Consider the following 13698-nt stretch of genomic DNA (forward strand, 5'->3'; position numbering starts at 1 on the left):
TAATGATATAACCTAATTATAAGCTTCATCACAACTAGAATATAATGATATAACCTAATTATAAGCTTCATCACAACTAGAATATAATAATATAACCTTCATCACAACTTGAATATAATAATATAACCTTCATCACAACTTGAATATAATGATATAACCTAATTATAAGCTTCATCACAACTAGAATATAATAATATAACCTTCATCACAACTTGAATATAATGATATAACCTAATTATAAGCTTCATCACAACTAGAATATAATAATATAACCTTCATCACAACTTGAATATAATGATATAACCTAATTATAACCTTCATCACAATTAGAATATAATAATATAACCTTCATCACAACTAGAATATAATAATATAACATTCATCACAACTAGAATATAATGATATAACCTAATTATAAGCTTCATCACAACTAGAATATAATAATATAACCTTCATCACAACTTGAATATAATGATATAACCTAATTAAAACCTTCATCACAACTAGAATACAATAATATAACCTTCATCACAACTTGAATATAATGATATAACCTAATTATAACCTTCATCACAATTAGAATAAAATCGTGATACTGCCAATCTTGTATTAAGCATGAGTTTAATTTATTGAATTAAGAACAATTGACTGCTTATTGGAGGTTGACATGTGTTGACGGTCAAAAAATTTGAAGGTGTTGGCTGCGTCAAGAAGGTGGTGCATAATAGTAATTAATAGAGGTAAATTTTGTTGAAAATTACAATAGTTTTTGGTGACTGTTCATTGGAGGGTGGTTCTGAATACAAGTTACTGTTATTACAAGTTTGACTGTACATGGAAAATATTGTGATATGCAGTAAAAAGAAAACATTGGTAAGAATGACAGACTTTCAAGTCCAAGGCAGTTTATTAACTCATTTTGTCTTCTAATACAAAAACTATTAGTGACTATGTATTTCCACTAGCAGAATTCAACTAAAAATATTACTGTAGTCAAAATAAACAGAACTTACATGCATTTGACACCATTTTTAGATGTTTTAGATTCAACACATTTACCAATTATACAGAGATTGTGACATCTATCTATTTCACATCGTTCACCATCAAATAACGGAGGGCAGCTGAAAATAAACGTAAGAGATATTAATGTTTTTATTTTCTGCACCTAATTCAGCTTATGAAGACAGGCCATGCTGTAAGCAATGGAGGAAATTTAGCCTGGACAGAAAGGGAGTTTTAAATCTTTTTTTTGTTAGGTAATTGAGCTAATGAAGATGGGCATAAATCTACTCTTTGTCAATATTCAACTGTGTAGGGATCTTTAACATACACAGCCAGTAACCTTGATTTACCATCCCATTGAAACAACTTGATTCAACATCTGAGCTGCATCGCTGACAGGGGAAAACCAGGTTGAAAAATCTGAAGGCAATATCTCAATCTATGCCAGAATTAAAAATATAGATTCAGATTTTTTCACATGATTGTATAAATTATAACAAATTATTTCTTCAACTTGTCATAAACAACAACTTACTCGCACTTCAATTTATTATGGACATTCTTGGAACAGGTTCCGTTATTGTGACAATATCCTGGTTGACACGTGTCCTTTTCTTTCTGGAAGCTACATTTCTTGTCTTCTAATTCTGAGTTATCTGGACATTTACAGCTATGTCCTTTCTCTGACCAATCATTAAAACACATCTGTGTTTCAACACATGTATTAGCTGTTACACATGAATCATTGACTAAAATAGACATAATGAAAATTCATTTTAAGCACTTCAGGAAATTTGTTGAAAGTATAATTTATTCTCATTTTTGTTTTCTAATTAAAGGGATAATGAAAAAGTTTTCTAAACTTGGGGACACTGATAGCATTGATTTGCACTATTCCTGGTTCATGAAATTCCAATAAAACTAAGTGTTTTATGACAGCGCTATCATAAAAGATCCTAATATTATCTACAGGCCTTTGTGATAGTGACTTCATAAAATTCTGAGTTTTAGTGGAATTCTAAGAACCACAGATATCTGACTGAAATTTGAATGAAATCAGTGTCCCCAATATCATACAACAATTCTATAATTACAGGAATCACAGACATCTGATGTAAAGATTGGAATGATGGAACTAAAAGCTATAAATGGCCATGATAAAAAATGCTGGAAAATTTCTTATAGCCTATTAGAATACTGAAATGTAAAGTTTCTGTGAAGCCATACTAACATTTCTTCTGTTTGTTTTCCTGTAAAATGACCACAGCTTGTATTTTATCAGAACTTTCATACATCTTCTTCAAAACTTGATCCGGTTTCCCAAACTTGTGCATCCTCAACACATCAAAATTCTTGTAGGTTAAAACATAAATAAAATTCTCAAAAACTTCTAGTTTATATGGTGGATCAGAGGCTGAAATATATCAAATCACAGAATTTTCAGAATTCATAACAAAGAAACTATAACTATTTCTTTGCAGGATAACAACTTGAGGTTCACACAAGGATCTACCAGTTGCTCCTTGGTCAAACTTATTTCTGACAAAAAAAAAACATTTTTGCAATAATTACAGCATGGCTTTCTGAGAACCAGCTGTCTTAACATTCATCTCTCCAGTACCTCTTTACAGCTGGGTCGTGTGGAATAATGAGGGAAGAATTTCATACACCAACCAAAACTAGAACCAACAACCACCATTTTTTTTGACATAGCCTCCCCACAATGTTAGTTTCTGTTACTGTTCTGGACATGTCTATCCATTGAAAATCTGACTGGGAAAATTCTCACTTACCATTTAATTTATGTATGACTCTTCGATCATCACCATTTAAATCAACACTTTCTATGGTGTATTTCTTCGTATCAGCCCAATATAATCTTTCATTATAATAATCCACGGCCAGTCCATTCGGCCAGGAGAGGTCCTCACTGACTATAACTGTTCTGTTACTACCATCTAAATTAGATCTTTCTATTCTAGGTCTTAATCCTAAATCAGACCAGAATAATTGTCTACAAAATAACAAAATATAACATTAGTGAATTTCTCAATCAAATTATCAGATTTCAGTATATCCAAATCTGAATCAAAATATAAACACAAACAGTTCATTTTATTGTCAGGTATTTTTAAGTTATAATCAATCTAAGTTCTACTTGTCCAACTTCAGTTGTGATGCAGGCTGAAAGTAGGTTGTCTGAAGATCACTACTTGTCAAACTTTAGTAGGGATGCAGGCTGATATAAATCAGTTGTCTGAAGATCACTACTTGCCCAACTTTAGTAGGGATGCAGGCTGATATAAATCAGTTGTCTGAAGATCACTACTTGTCAAACTTTAGTAGGGATGCAGGCTGATATAAATCAGTTGTCTGAAGATCACTACTTGCCCAACTTTAGTAGGGATGCAGGCTGATATAAATCAGTTGTCTGAAGATCACTACTTGCCCAACTTTAGTAGGGATGCAGGCTGATATAAATCAGTTGTCTGAAGATCACTACTTGCCCAACATTAGTAGGGATGCAGGCTGATATAAATCAGTTGTCTGAAGATCACTACTTGCCCAACTTTAGTAGGGATGCAGGCTGATATAAATCAGTTGTCTGAAGATCACTACTTGCCCAACTTTAGTAGGGATGCAGGCTGATATAAATCAGTTGTCTGAAGATCACTACTTGCCCAACTTTAGTAGGGATGCAGGCTGATATAAAAATCAGTTGTCTGAAGATCACTACTTGCCCAACTTTAGTAGGGATGCAGGCTGATATAAATCAGTTGTCTGAAGATCACTACTTGTCAAACTTTAGTAGGGATGCAGGCTGATATAAATCAGTTGTCTGAAGATCACTACTTGCCCAACTTTAGTAGGGATGCAGGCTGATATAAATCAGTTGTCTGAAGATCACTACTTGTCAAACTTTAGTAGGGATGCAGGCTGATATAAATCAGTTGTCTGAAGATCACTACTTGTCAAACTTTAGTAGGATGCAGGCTGATATAAATCAGTTGTCTGAAGATCACTACTTGTCAAACTTTAGTAGGGATGCAGGCTGATATAAATCAGTTGTATTAAGATCACTACTTGCCCAACTTTAGTAGGGATGCAGGCTGATATAAATCAGTTGTCTGAAGATCACTACTTGTCAAACTTTAGTAGGGATGCAGGCTGATATAAATCAGTTGTCTGAAGATCACTACTTGCCCAACTTTAGTAGGGATGCAGGCTGATATAAATCAGTTGTCTGAAGATCACTACTTGTCAAACTTTAGTAGGGATGCAGGCTGATATAAATCAGTTGTCTGAAGATCACTACTTGCCCAACTTTAGTAGGGATGCAGGCTGATATAAATCAGTTGTCTGAAGATCACTACTTGCCCAACTTTAGTAGGGATGCAGGCTGATATAAATCAGTTGTCTGAAGATCACTACTTGCCCAACTTTAGTAGGGATGCAGGCTGATATAAATCAGTTGTCTGAAGATCACTACTTGTCAAACTTTAGTAGGGATGCAGGCTGATATAAATCAGTTGTCTGAAGATCACTACTTGCCCAACTTTAGTAGGGATGCAGGCTGATATAAATCAGTTGTCTGAAGATCACTACTTGTCCAACTTCAGTAGGGACACAGACTGAAAATAGGTCAGTTGTCGGTAGATCACTACTTGTCAAACTTTAGTAGGGATGCAGGCTGAAAGTAGGTCAGTTGTCTGAAGATCACTACTTGTCAAACTTTAGTAGGGATGCAGGCTGAAAGTAGGTCAGTTGTCTGAAGATCACATAGCGTGAAACTCTGATTAACATCAACATGTTTGTTTAATATTTCTAATAATCAACCTATGTAATATGACAAGAAATAAATCCAGACCAGCCTCATTTCCTTGATCTCTTAAAAACGCCACTATAAACTTGTTTTAACTTGTTCTTGTTGGTAAAATTATAACTTACTTGTCTTTAGGATGAACAACAATATCTTGTGGATCCTCTAAATTATCCTTAACAATAGTATTAGCTTGTTTACCATCATATTGAGCTACTTTAATAGAATGAGTTGTTCCTTCTGTCCAGTATATATGTTCCCCAATCCAATCAGCCGTCAAACCTCGAATATCAGCAAAACTTGTAAACAGAATCTATAATAGAAAAAAGGAATTGTTACATCATCTAAGATAATGAAAAGAATCTAAAAACATCAGAAATGAAATGAAGTCCAACTTTTCTGCATCTGATTGGGCTAATAAAAACTATGCATTGTGCAATGAGGGAAAGTTTGCCACAACAGCGACATTGGCCTTCTCTTTCTTGATATCTAACTGTCAGCCCCTCTCACCTTCATCACTGGGGAAAGTGGGTTGAAAACTCCAGTCAAATACGAATATTATTCCAAAAACATAATATCCTAACCACACTAAGGAAATACTTACATTGCTAGTGTCTCTTTTAGGTCTCTTGCCATTAGGTTTAAAAGTTATTTGACCTTTTGGTATCTTCATTGAGTTGACAATCCAAGTATGATTTTTAGATAACACTACAGTGAACGCCAACCAGTCTTTTCTAGATACATCTACATCCATGGCAACTATATGGTTACTAATTTGTGGCTGCAATTATAATCAAATCTATATCATCTACTGAGTGTTCTGATAAAAATCATCATTTGTTACCATGGTTAGATCTAATAACTTCACGTAAAGTGTTATATCCTGTCTTTCTGCAGCAGCATTAGTCTTCTCTTTCTTTATTTCCAACTGCGAGGGATTTTTAACTTGTACAGTCTGTAGAACATGTGGCCTTTGTTTATTAACTTGTCAGTCTCTCAGGACTGAATCATGGACAGGGAAGGAAAATCTGAAGATATCATTTTGACCCGTGCTGAGATCAGTCCATAGATAGTGAGCCACAATGGATGTGAACAAACAGATAATATATCTGTGCATAATAAACAATATCTATTAAAGCCTGAATAAATAATCAAACCTGTGTATTAAGGACGGTCAGTTTAGAAGTGTTTAACTGTAATGGTGTACTAATAACTTTTCCCTCTTCAGCTATCAATAAATTTGGTGGTTGACCTGAAAATTGATAAATATGATTAAAATGAAAGGAATGAATTCAACAAGATATTTATAGAGGCTATTCAAAAGGTCATTACTTTCACATAATTGCTAATAATAGACTCTCAGATCTATTTTGAAGTCGAGTGATTGGCAAAATACAATGTGGTGGGAAGTTGATAAAAAAAAGAAAAGTTTTGCCACTTACCATCAGCAATACATGAAGAATTGGCAACAGCAATAAAACCTTTATCACAGGAACATTTAGGTTTGAAATCATTGGACTCACAGAGCTGAGAGCAGACACCAAATTCTTTACATGGGTTGAATCCTGGAAGTAATTATTTAAATATTGAAATGAGATGGTGTGAACTTAAAAAATGCTGGGTTGCAATAATGGGGAAAGGTGACATATTTAAGATCATTAGACTTTCACACACCAACTAAGATTAAAAACTGTGCCTACCATTTGTTTAACATAACAAAGACCCATCTAACTACAGCACTTTCTCTAACAGCTTTGTAACATTTTCAACAAAAAAAATACGTTTCGACTTTTTTGCACTTTTTCCATGGCCAATAAAGACAGAGAACACTATGAAGTGTGCAATAATGGAAATATTACCAGGATATACTTACTCATACAATGTGTACCATCTTTACGTAATCTGTACCCATCATTACAAGAACAAACTACTCTACTGTAGATTTCTTCACAATTCTGTTCACAACCACCATTACGAATAGCACACGTTGTGGTGTCTACAAAATCAAGTTTAACAGTTACCCAGGATTCTAAAACAGGTGTTATATTCTGATCAAGTATTAAATGTTATATAACTTTATTATATACAAAACAAAAATCAAATTAAAATGTTATAAGTCTATCAAAACAGTTCAGTTTCAAAACTAGGCTGGAATACTCAATATGATCACTCAATATTATCATGTCTGTGTTTGCCAACTGGAAGCACATTATCTACTGTGAACGACATTTCTCAAGAGTGAGAAAGGGTGCACATTTTACATACACACCGAATTCACAATTATAAGATAGAGGCTGAGTTACTTACTGCAAAATTTCTCCAGTTCATCAGAACCATCTTTACAATCAGGATGGTTGTCACAAACTTTGTGGGCACTAATACACTGATTAGTAGCGTTACCCTTGATAGAATGACATCTAAAATCACCAGGTTTACATGACTGATCACCACCTATAATAACAGATAGAAATCATTAATCATAGTGCTATTTTGTATCATAAATTCTATTCTTTTTTTCTGTCTAATTCTAATTCTATGTCCACCTAATTTTGTTCGTGGCACATTTAAAATCTAACCCTCTATTCCATTTTAGTGATTTTAAAGACCAGAACTGACTAAAAGCTCACCACAATGAATCCATGTTAAAAATTGTGTCAACTTACAGAGTGTGGTATTTTCATCTTCACCATGTTTACAATCTAGTTTACCATCACAGACCATATTGTTCCAGATACAGATATGATCTTGTCGACATCGGAATCGTCCAGGTGTACACGTATAGTTTTCTACAGAGAAATAAAAAAAAATACATCCATATGTGTTCAAACATAACAGCATATACTACAGAAATAACAACAAATATAGAAAGAGACAAAAAAACGTCATGTGGACGTATCTCGTATATCTTTATTTTCAATGCTTTAAGAAGTAAGTAAAGACAGTATTAAATAGGTTTTAAGGTAAGAAAAAGAAACAGTAGAATGTGAAATGAGTTTATTGATCATAGTAAAGTAAGATCAGAGTTTTCAGAAGTAAAGTTTCATTATTGAAATCCCGATATTTAGAAAAAAGTAATCTGATTGGATAATACAACTAAACTTAAAATCAAAGTTTAAATGACCAATCAGACAAGTGGAAGACTAACATCATCTTAAATTAAGTTTTCGAAAATAAAACCCCCGAGCTTTGGTTTATCACCCTAAACAAGGTTAAGAAAATGATAATTAAAACCTTACCACAATCCTGTTCATCTGAATTGTCACCACAATCATTATCTCCATCACACTGCCATAGAGCTGATAAACAGATACTATTCTTACATTTATACTCATGTTCTGTACATGTACGATCTATAACAAATATCATATTACACTGATAACAAATACCTTATTTTTAAGTTTAAATAGTCTTCCTCGGCAAGAGTCTTGTCATGAGTTCTGACTGCAGCACACAAGACAAAAAAATCTCCAGTCAGTCGTTTTCCACTATGTCACTTACAGATAATGTAATGGAAAGGAAGAATTTGATTGGATGATGACGCTCTGTCTTGCAAACTATAAAATGATCGGCAACAAATATCAAACTGGTTTGATATCATAAATCCTTAAAGCAACACGATATTCCTGTTGTGGAAGCAGGGGTACACGTAAAATAGTACTCAAGATTTGAGTCGGCAACAAAAATCAGCAACAAGACAGTAGGATACCAAACTTCTTGGTATTGATCTATCAATACTCTATCCATATGAAGCTGGATTGACTGGAATAATGAGGAAAGATGACTTCAAGATCACCAACCTTTTGCACGCTAACCGAGATTATAGCCAATGACCACAGTGTGCACCATGACGATAACATCATGGAAGGAATCCAAAAGTTTCAATTATTCATTCTACCTAAAAAATCACATGCTTTTGAATGTTTTGGCCCAGGATGTTCAAGTTGTTTTTGCTCCACTATACTTACTACAATTCCATTCATCAGTACCATCAGCACAATCAGTATCTCCATCACACTGCCAACCTACTGGTATACAGTGTTTAATATTCTTACACGTAAACTCATCAGCATCACACGTAATATCTGAAATTATCAATAAACTCATCAGCATCACACGTAATATCTGAAATTATCAATAAACTCATCAGCATCACACGTAATATCTGAAATTATCAATAAACTCATCAGCATCACACGTAATATCTGAAATTATCAATAAACTCATCAGCATCACACGTAATATATGAAATTATCAATAAACTCATCAACATCACACGTAATATCTGAAATTATTTTAAATTGTAGATTGATGTGGTTAAACCAAGGCTAGGCTACCATTAGTTCAGCAGTGTTCAATTGTAGCATGAAAATTACATAATAAAAATCTTACTCTGACAATCAACTTCATCACTACCATCTTCACAATTAATTTCTTTATTACATCTTAGATTCTTATGTATACATTTACCAATATTACACTGCCATTCTGATTCTGAACAATTACGTGGATCTACAATAGAAATATAAAAAAATTAAGAATAAAACCTGAACACAAATATGACCAGAAAGGGATCAAATGTGTGGCTTATCAGAAGGGTTGCCAAGTTGACAAACCTAGTTGCTGACGGACTGTAGAGTTATAAACAGGTGAAAAATTCTCCACCTTCAGAAGTGAAAAACTTTTTCTGCATCTATTTGATCTAAAGTAGAAGTGTAACACTATGCATCATGTTGTGAGGAAAATTTGACCAGGACATGTATTCCATGTGTACAGCCTGTGACAGTATATTGTCCCATCAGAACAACAAGACTCGTCAGCTGCTCTGACCTGCAGGTGAGCAAGCTTTTATCTCATTGAGTCACATTGAGCAGCTGCATTCCATAATATGTGAAAGGTCATTGCCCAAGAAGATCTTTAAGAACATTAGTAGATGTCCTAGTTGAATTAGAAATGGTCATCAAGAACCAAAGAATTTATCTAAATACAGGATGCTTTCGTTGTCAACAAACCATAGATAAACTTACCACAGTCAATTTCATCTGAATTGTCTCTACAATCATCATAACCATCACATTTCCATCGTCCAGGTATACAGTGAGAATTGGTACACGCAAAATACGTTGGATCACATGTTCGTGTATCTGAAAATAAAATACATCAACAGCTGTATTTTAGTCTAATCTAATTAAAGGAATCGTTAAGAGGTTCTTAAGCCTGTTCAGTCAAACCTAATTAAAGGGATTCTTAAGAGGTTCTTTTACCTTTTCAGTTAAACCTAATTAAAGGAATCGTTAAGAGGTTCTTAAGCCTGTTCAGTCAAACCTAATTAAAGGGATTCTTAAGAGGTTCTTTAACCTTTTCAGTTAAACCTATTTAAAGAGATTCTTGAGAGGTTCTCTAAACTTTTCAGTCAAACCTAATATCTAGTAGCAATAAGTAAAACTTAGTATTTTATGATGGCACTATTACAAAGCTGATAATTATATTAGTGACATCATAAAACACAAACAACTTATTAAACATTTGGTTTTTCTGTCTCTATCTTCACCCCTCTCTACACTAAAGTCTCCATTGAATTTGGTGTTTGATTTTGTAACAAGAGATAACATAAATATTTGATTAACTTTAAATTACAGTAACTTAACAGCAACTACAAAACATGAATCAACTATTAATCTATGTTGTATTTAAAATTGTTCTTCAGTCTTGTATTTGGTAGCAAACTATGATAACAGGTGAACTTACGACAGAGTTCTGGATCTTCATCAGACTTGTCATCTTCACCACAATCTCTATCACCATCACATTGCCAAGCTTCAGGTATACATCTTCCAGATTTATTACATTTAATATGTTTATCTTTACAGGCTAGGAGAGTACAGTTGTGTGGTTCATCTGAACTATCCCCACAATCATCGTCTTTATCACACTTCCAAACATACGGTACACAGAGTCCATTATTACACTGAAACTGGTTGGCACTACATGTTCTCATTGCTGAAATATAAATCATGGTGTCAGTAGCACTTTAGACTGTTAAAGCATTTGAATGATGTCATTTGCTTGGTTATCTCAATCACATTCTGGTCATGGGTTCTAATATTGGTCAGTCTGTGAGAGTTTGGTGACCTTCAAAACATGATCTTCCCTCTTTATTTTGGTTGAATGATCAAGGGAAGATCAATATAGAGAGGTTTAACCATGGACCAGCTGATGAAAATATCCTCTTAAACCTAAGTTGTAAAAATGGCTGTTTCTTTCTTTCTTTTTCATTTCTGAAAATAAATTGTAAACTTACGACAATCTTTTTCGTCTTCGCCGTCAGAACAAGTTTTATTTCCATCACATTTCTGGAATTCTGGGATACACTTGTCATCAGCACGACATTTAAAATGGTGGTCCAAACATGGGAACGATTCTAAAATATAACATTGTTAAAAAGATTTGATTTCTGAAATAAAATTACAACATAGACTTTCTCTGACAAGTTATTTTTCAACACTGGGATTGAACCCTGGACACCCTGCAGACATCCCAGAACAAAAAACAAATATTGTAAAGTTTTGAAGTTGTGCGCCTATGAATCATTTGGTGGAGACAGGGGTGAGATTTCAAACATAGAGGGGCATAAGCCAAGCCTGCCATGGAGGGTCTGAGGAGAAAGTTTTTGAAAATCAAATTGATATGGTGTATTCTGAAAAACTATCTGTTGCAAAAAAGTATATAAGTAGGATTATAATTTTTTTTGGGTGAGTATAAGTTGTGTGAGTAGGGGCCACAGAATTTTCAAAGAGGGCCATTCTTCCCTTGGCAAAAACAAAAAATTGAAAGTGGATTGGGGAGTCAATTTTACGTCCCTCCGGCCGGAAAAGGTTCATAAGGTACATACTGCAGTCAAATTCATCAGACTCATCTTTACAATCTTTAACACCATTACAGATCAAGCCTGGTGGTATACAGTCATTACTAGATGTAGCTGATTTACACTGGAAAAATCCTGTTCTCAAACAATGATACTTGGCTGAAAATAAATATGGTTTGATGAGTACAACTGATATCATTCTGTAATCCTGGTAATCATTCTGTAATCCTAGTAATCATTCTGTAATCCTAGTAATCATTCTGACATTAATTAGGATGGAATTCTAATCTTTTAATTTGTATCAGAGAAAATGATAGGATTGAGTTCACCTTTATAATTTTCAGGCGACTGTGGTTCTTGTAATTTGACAAAAACAATGCTTTTATGATGTGACTATCACAAAGGTCCTTAGAGAATATTTCTAAACAGTGACGTTCCTTGAACTATGCCGGATAAATGTTAGACATAACCATTACTCAATAAATATTAATTCAAACAATTTCTTTAACAAAAGTGTGAACTTACCACAATTTGGAGGTTCATCAGATCCATCACCACAATCATCATGACCATCACACTTCCACCACGATGGGATACATTTAGACGATTCTTGACATAGAAACTGAGCACTGTAACACAAAAAAACAATCAGTTTCAGTCAAACTAGAACCTCCATTTCCATAACTAGATGTCCTGATGAGGATTGTTTATCCAAAACACATGTTGTGACCATGAGTTGAGCTCTATTTTAGTCAAGACAGGCTTGATTTTACTGCAGATCAAATGGATTTAAGTTATCCATGCACAAGAGCCTGTGTTTAAAGCCTATAAAATTTTGTTGTCCTCGATTGTTGAGTTCTGCTCGACCAATCACGCAAGCGCCACCTATAATTTCTAGAGTCTTACCTAGTACAGTTTGATATACATTGTTTGTTGTCTTTTGATAAGTGGAAGTTTTCTGGACACGAACACACACTTTCTAAATCATCTAGATTGCCTTTTCTAGGTCGTAATAAACAAAGATGGCTGCATCCTTTTTTCTCACATGGATCTTTCTCTACAATAATATATCACAATCTTAATCATCCTCAGGATTTTTATAACATAAAAAGTTTGTTTCACATTATTTGGTATCATTTAAGGGGTTATAAAGATGTTTTCTAAGCTTCATATATGTATTTGGGATACTGATAGCATTAATTTGCACCATTCTCATTTTCAGTCGTTCTTGCAATTCGACAAAAACTAAATGTTTTATGACTTAGCCGTAGCAAATATCTTCAATATTATTCACAGCTTTTGCAATAACGACATCAGATATGGTTAAACATTTCTATAATTTCAAGAACAACAGACGTAAAGATCGTTGCTATCAGTGTCCCCTACACATAACAAGTGTACAAAACCTTTATAGAATTAACCTTAAGAAAGATGAAACAATAATAAATATGTTCTTACCTAGCATGACTTGTTTTAGGGGGTGATATATCTGTAGACCCATTGGTTTGTGAACAAAACTCATCAACTGAGAGACGTTGGCACCAGTGAACTTATTGGCATAAAATATACCCATGTGTTCCCAGTCTGTCCAATATATAAAGTTCTCAAATGTGGCCAGATCGAAAATATGTGGCACACGTTGACTTTCACTGACAATGATTCTTCTACCACTACCATCTAGATTTGCCATGGCGATATAGTCCAAGCTTCCATCAGCCCAAATTATCTTTTCGGTCACATAATCAATGGTCAAGGCATTAGGCCAGCCGAGATTGTCTTTGATTATAGTCTCATGCTTGCTGCCGTCCATCCAGACTCTTCCTATATGGTGGTTGTCTCCCCAGTCTGTGTAGAATAAAACACCTTTAGAAGGAAATACTTCTAATCCTCTTGGTTCCTGATAAAGATAGAATTATATACAATATTTGATAGCTGATGTAAGGGAAAATCTAAAACTCGGATACAGCTAACCTTGCTATATAATGTACTTACACCATGACGTTCTGGTCAG

The 13698-nt window shown here is 34.1% G+C and overlaps 1 protein-coding gene across 1 annotated transcript in view; it reads right to left on the reverse strand.

The window, feature by feature from the left end:
- LOTGIDRAFT_143634 (hypothetical protein) overlaps window positions 1–13698 on the reverse strand; it is a gene marked incomplete at both ends in the record, with an annotated part of 36834 nt that overhangs the window by 10084 nt on the left and 13052 nt on the right. The window contains 20 exons of the mRNA XM_009054291.1: window positions 1541–1733; window positions 2237–2419; window positions 2799–3019; window positions 4954–5124; window positions 5410–5595; window positions 5638–5712; window positions 6264–6390; window positions 6699–6821; window positions 7133–7208; window positions 7442–7611; window positions 8062–8175; window positions 8782–8907; window positions 9215–9334; window positions 9850–9966; window positions 10571–10822; window positions 11124–11243; window positions 11715–11846; window positions 12213–12316; window positions 12594–12744; window positions 13146–13584. Of these exons, the coding sequence (XP_009052539.1) occupies window positions 1541–1733; window positions 2237–2419; window positions 2799–3019; window positions 4954–5124; window positions 5410–5595; window positions 5638–5712; window positions 6264–6390; window positions 6699–6821; window positions 7133–7208; window positions 7442–7611; window positions 8062–8175; window positions 8782–8907; window positions 9215–9334; window positions 9850–9966; window positions 10571–10822; window positions 11124–11243; window positions 11715–11846; window positions 12213–12316; window positions 12594–12744; window positions 13146–13584 (3200 nt within the window). The remainder of the gene's footprint in view (window positions 1–1540; window positions 1734–2236; window positions 2420–2798; window positions 3020–4953; window positions 5125–5409; window positions 5596–5637; window positions 5713–6263; window positions 6391–6698; window positions 6822–7132; window positions 7209–7441; window positions 7612–8061; window positions 8176–8781; window positions 8908–9214; window positions 9335–9849; window positions 9967–10570; window positions 10823–11123; window positions 11244–11714; window positions 11847–12212; window positions 12317–12593; window positions 12745–13145; window positions 13585–13698) is intronic.

The sequence above is a fragment of the Lottia gigantea genome (genome assembly GCF_000327385.1).
Source record: "Lottia gigantea unplaced genomic scaffold LOTGIsca_211, whole genome shotgun sequence".
In the NCBI taxonomy this organism is placed as follows: Eukaryota; Metazoa; Mollusca; class Gastropoda; family Lottiidae; genus Lottia; species Lottia gigantea.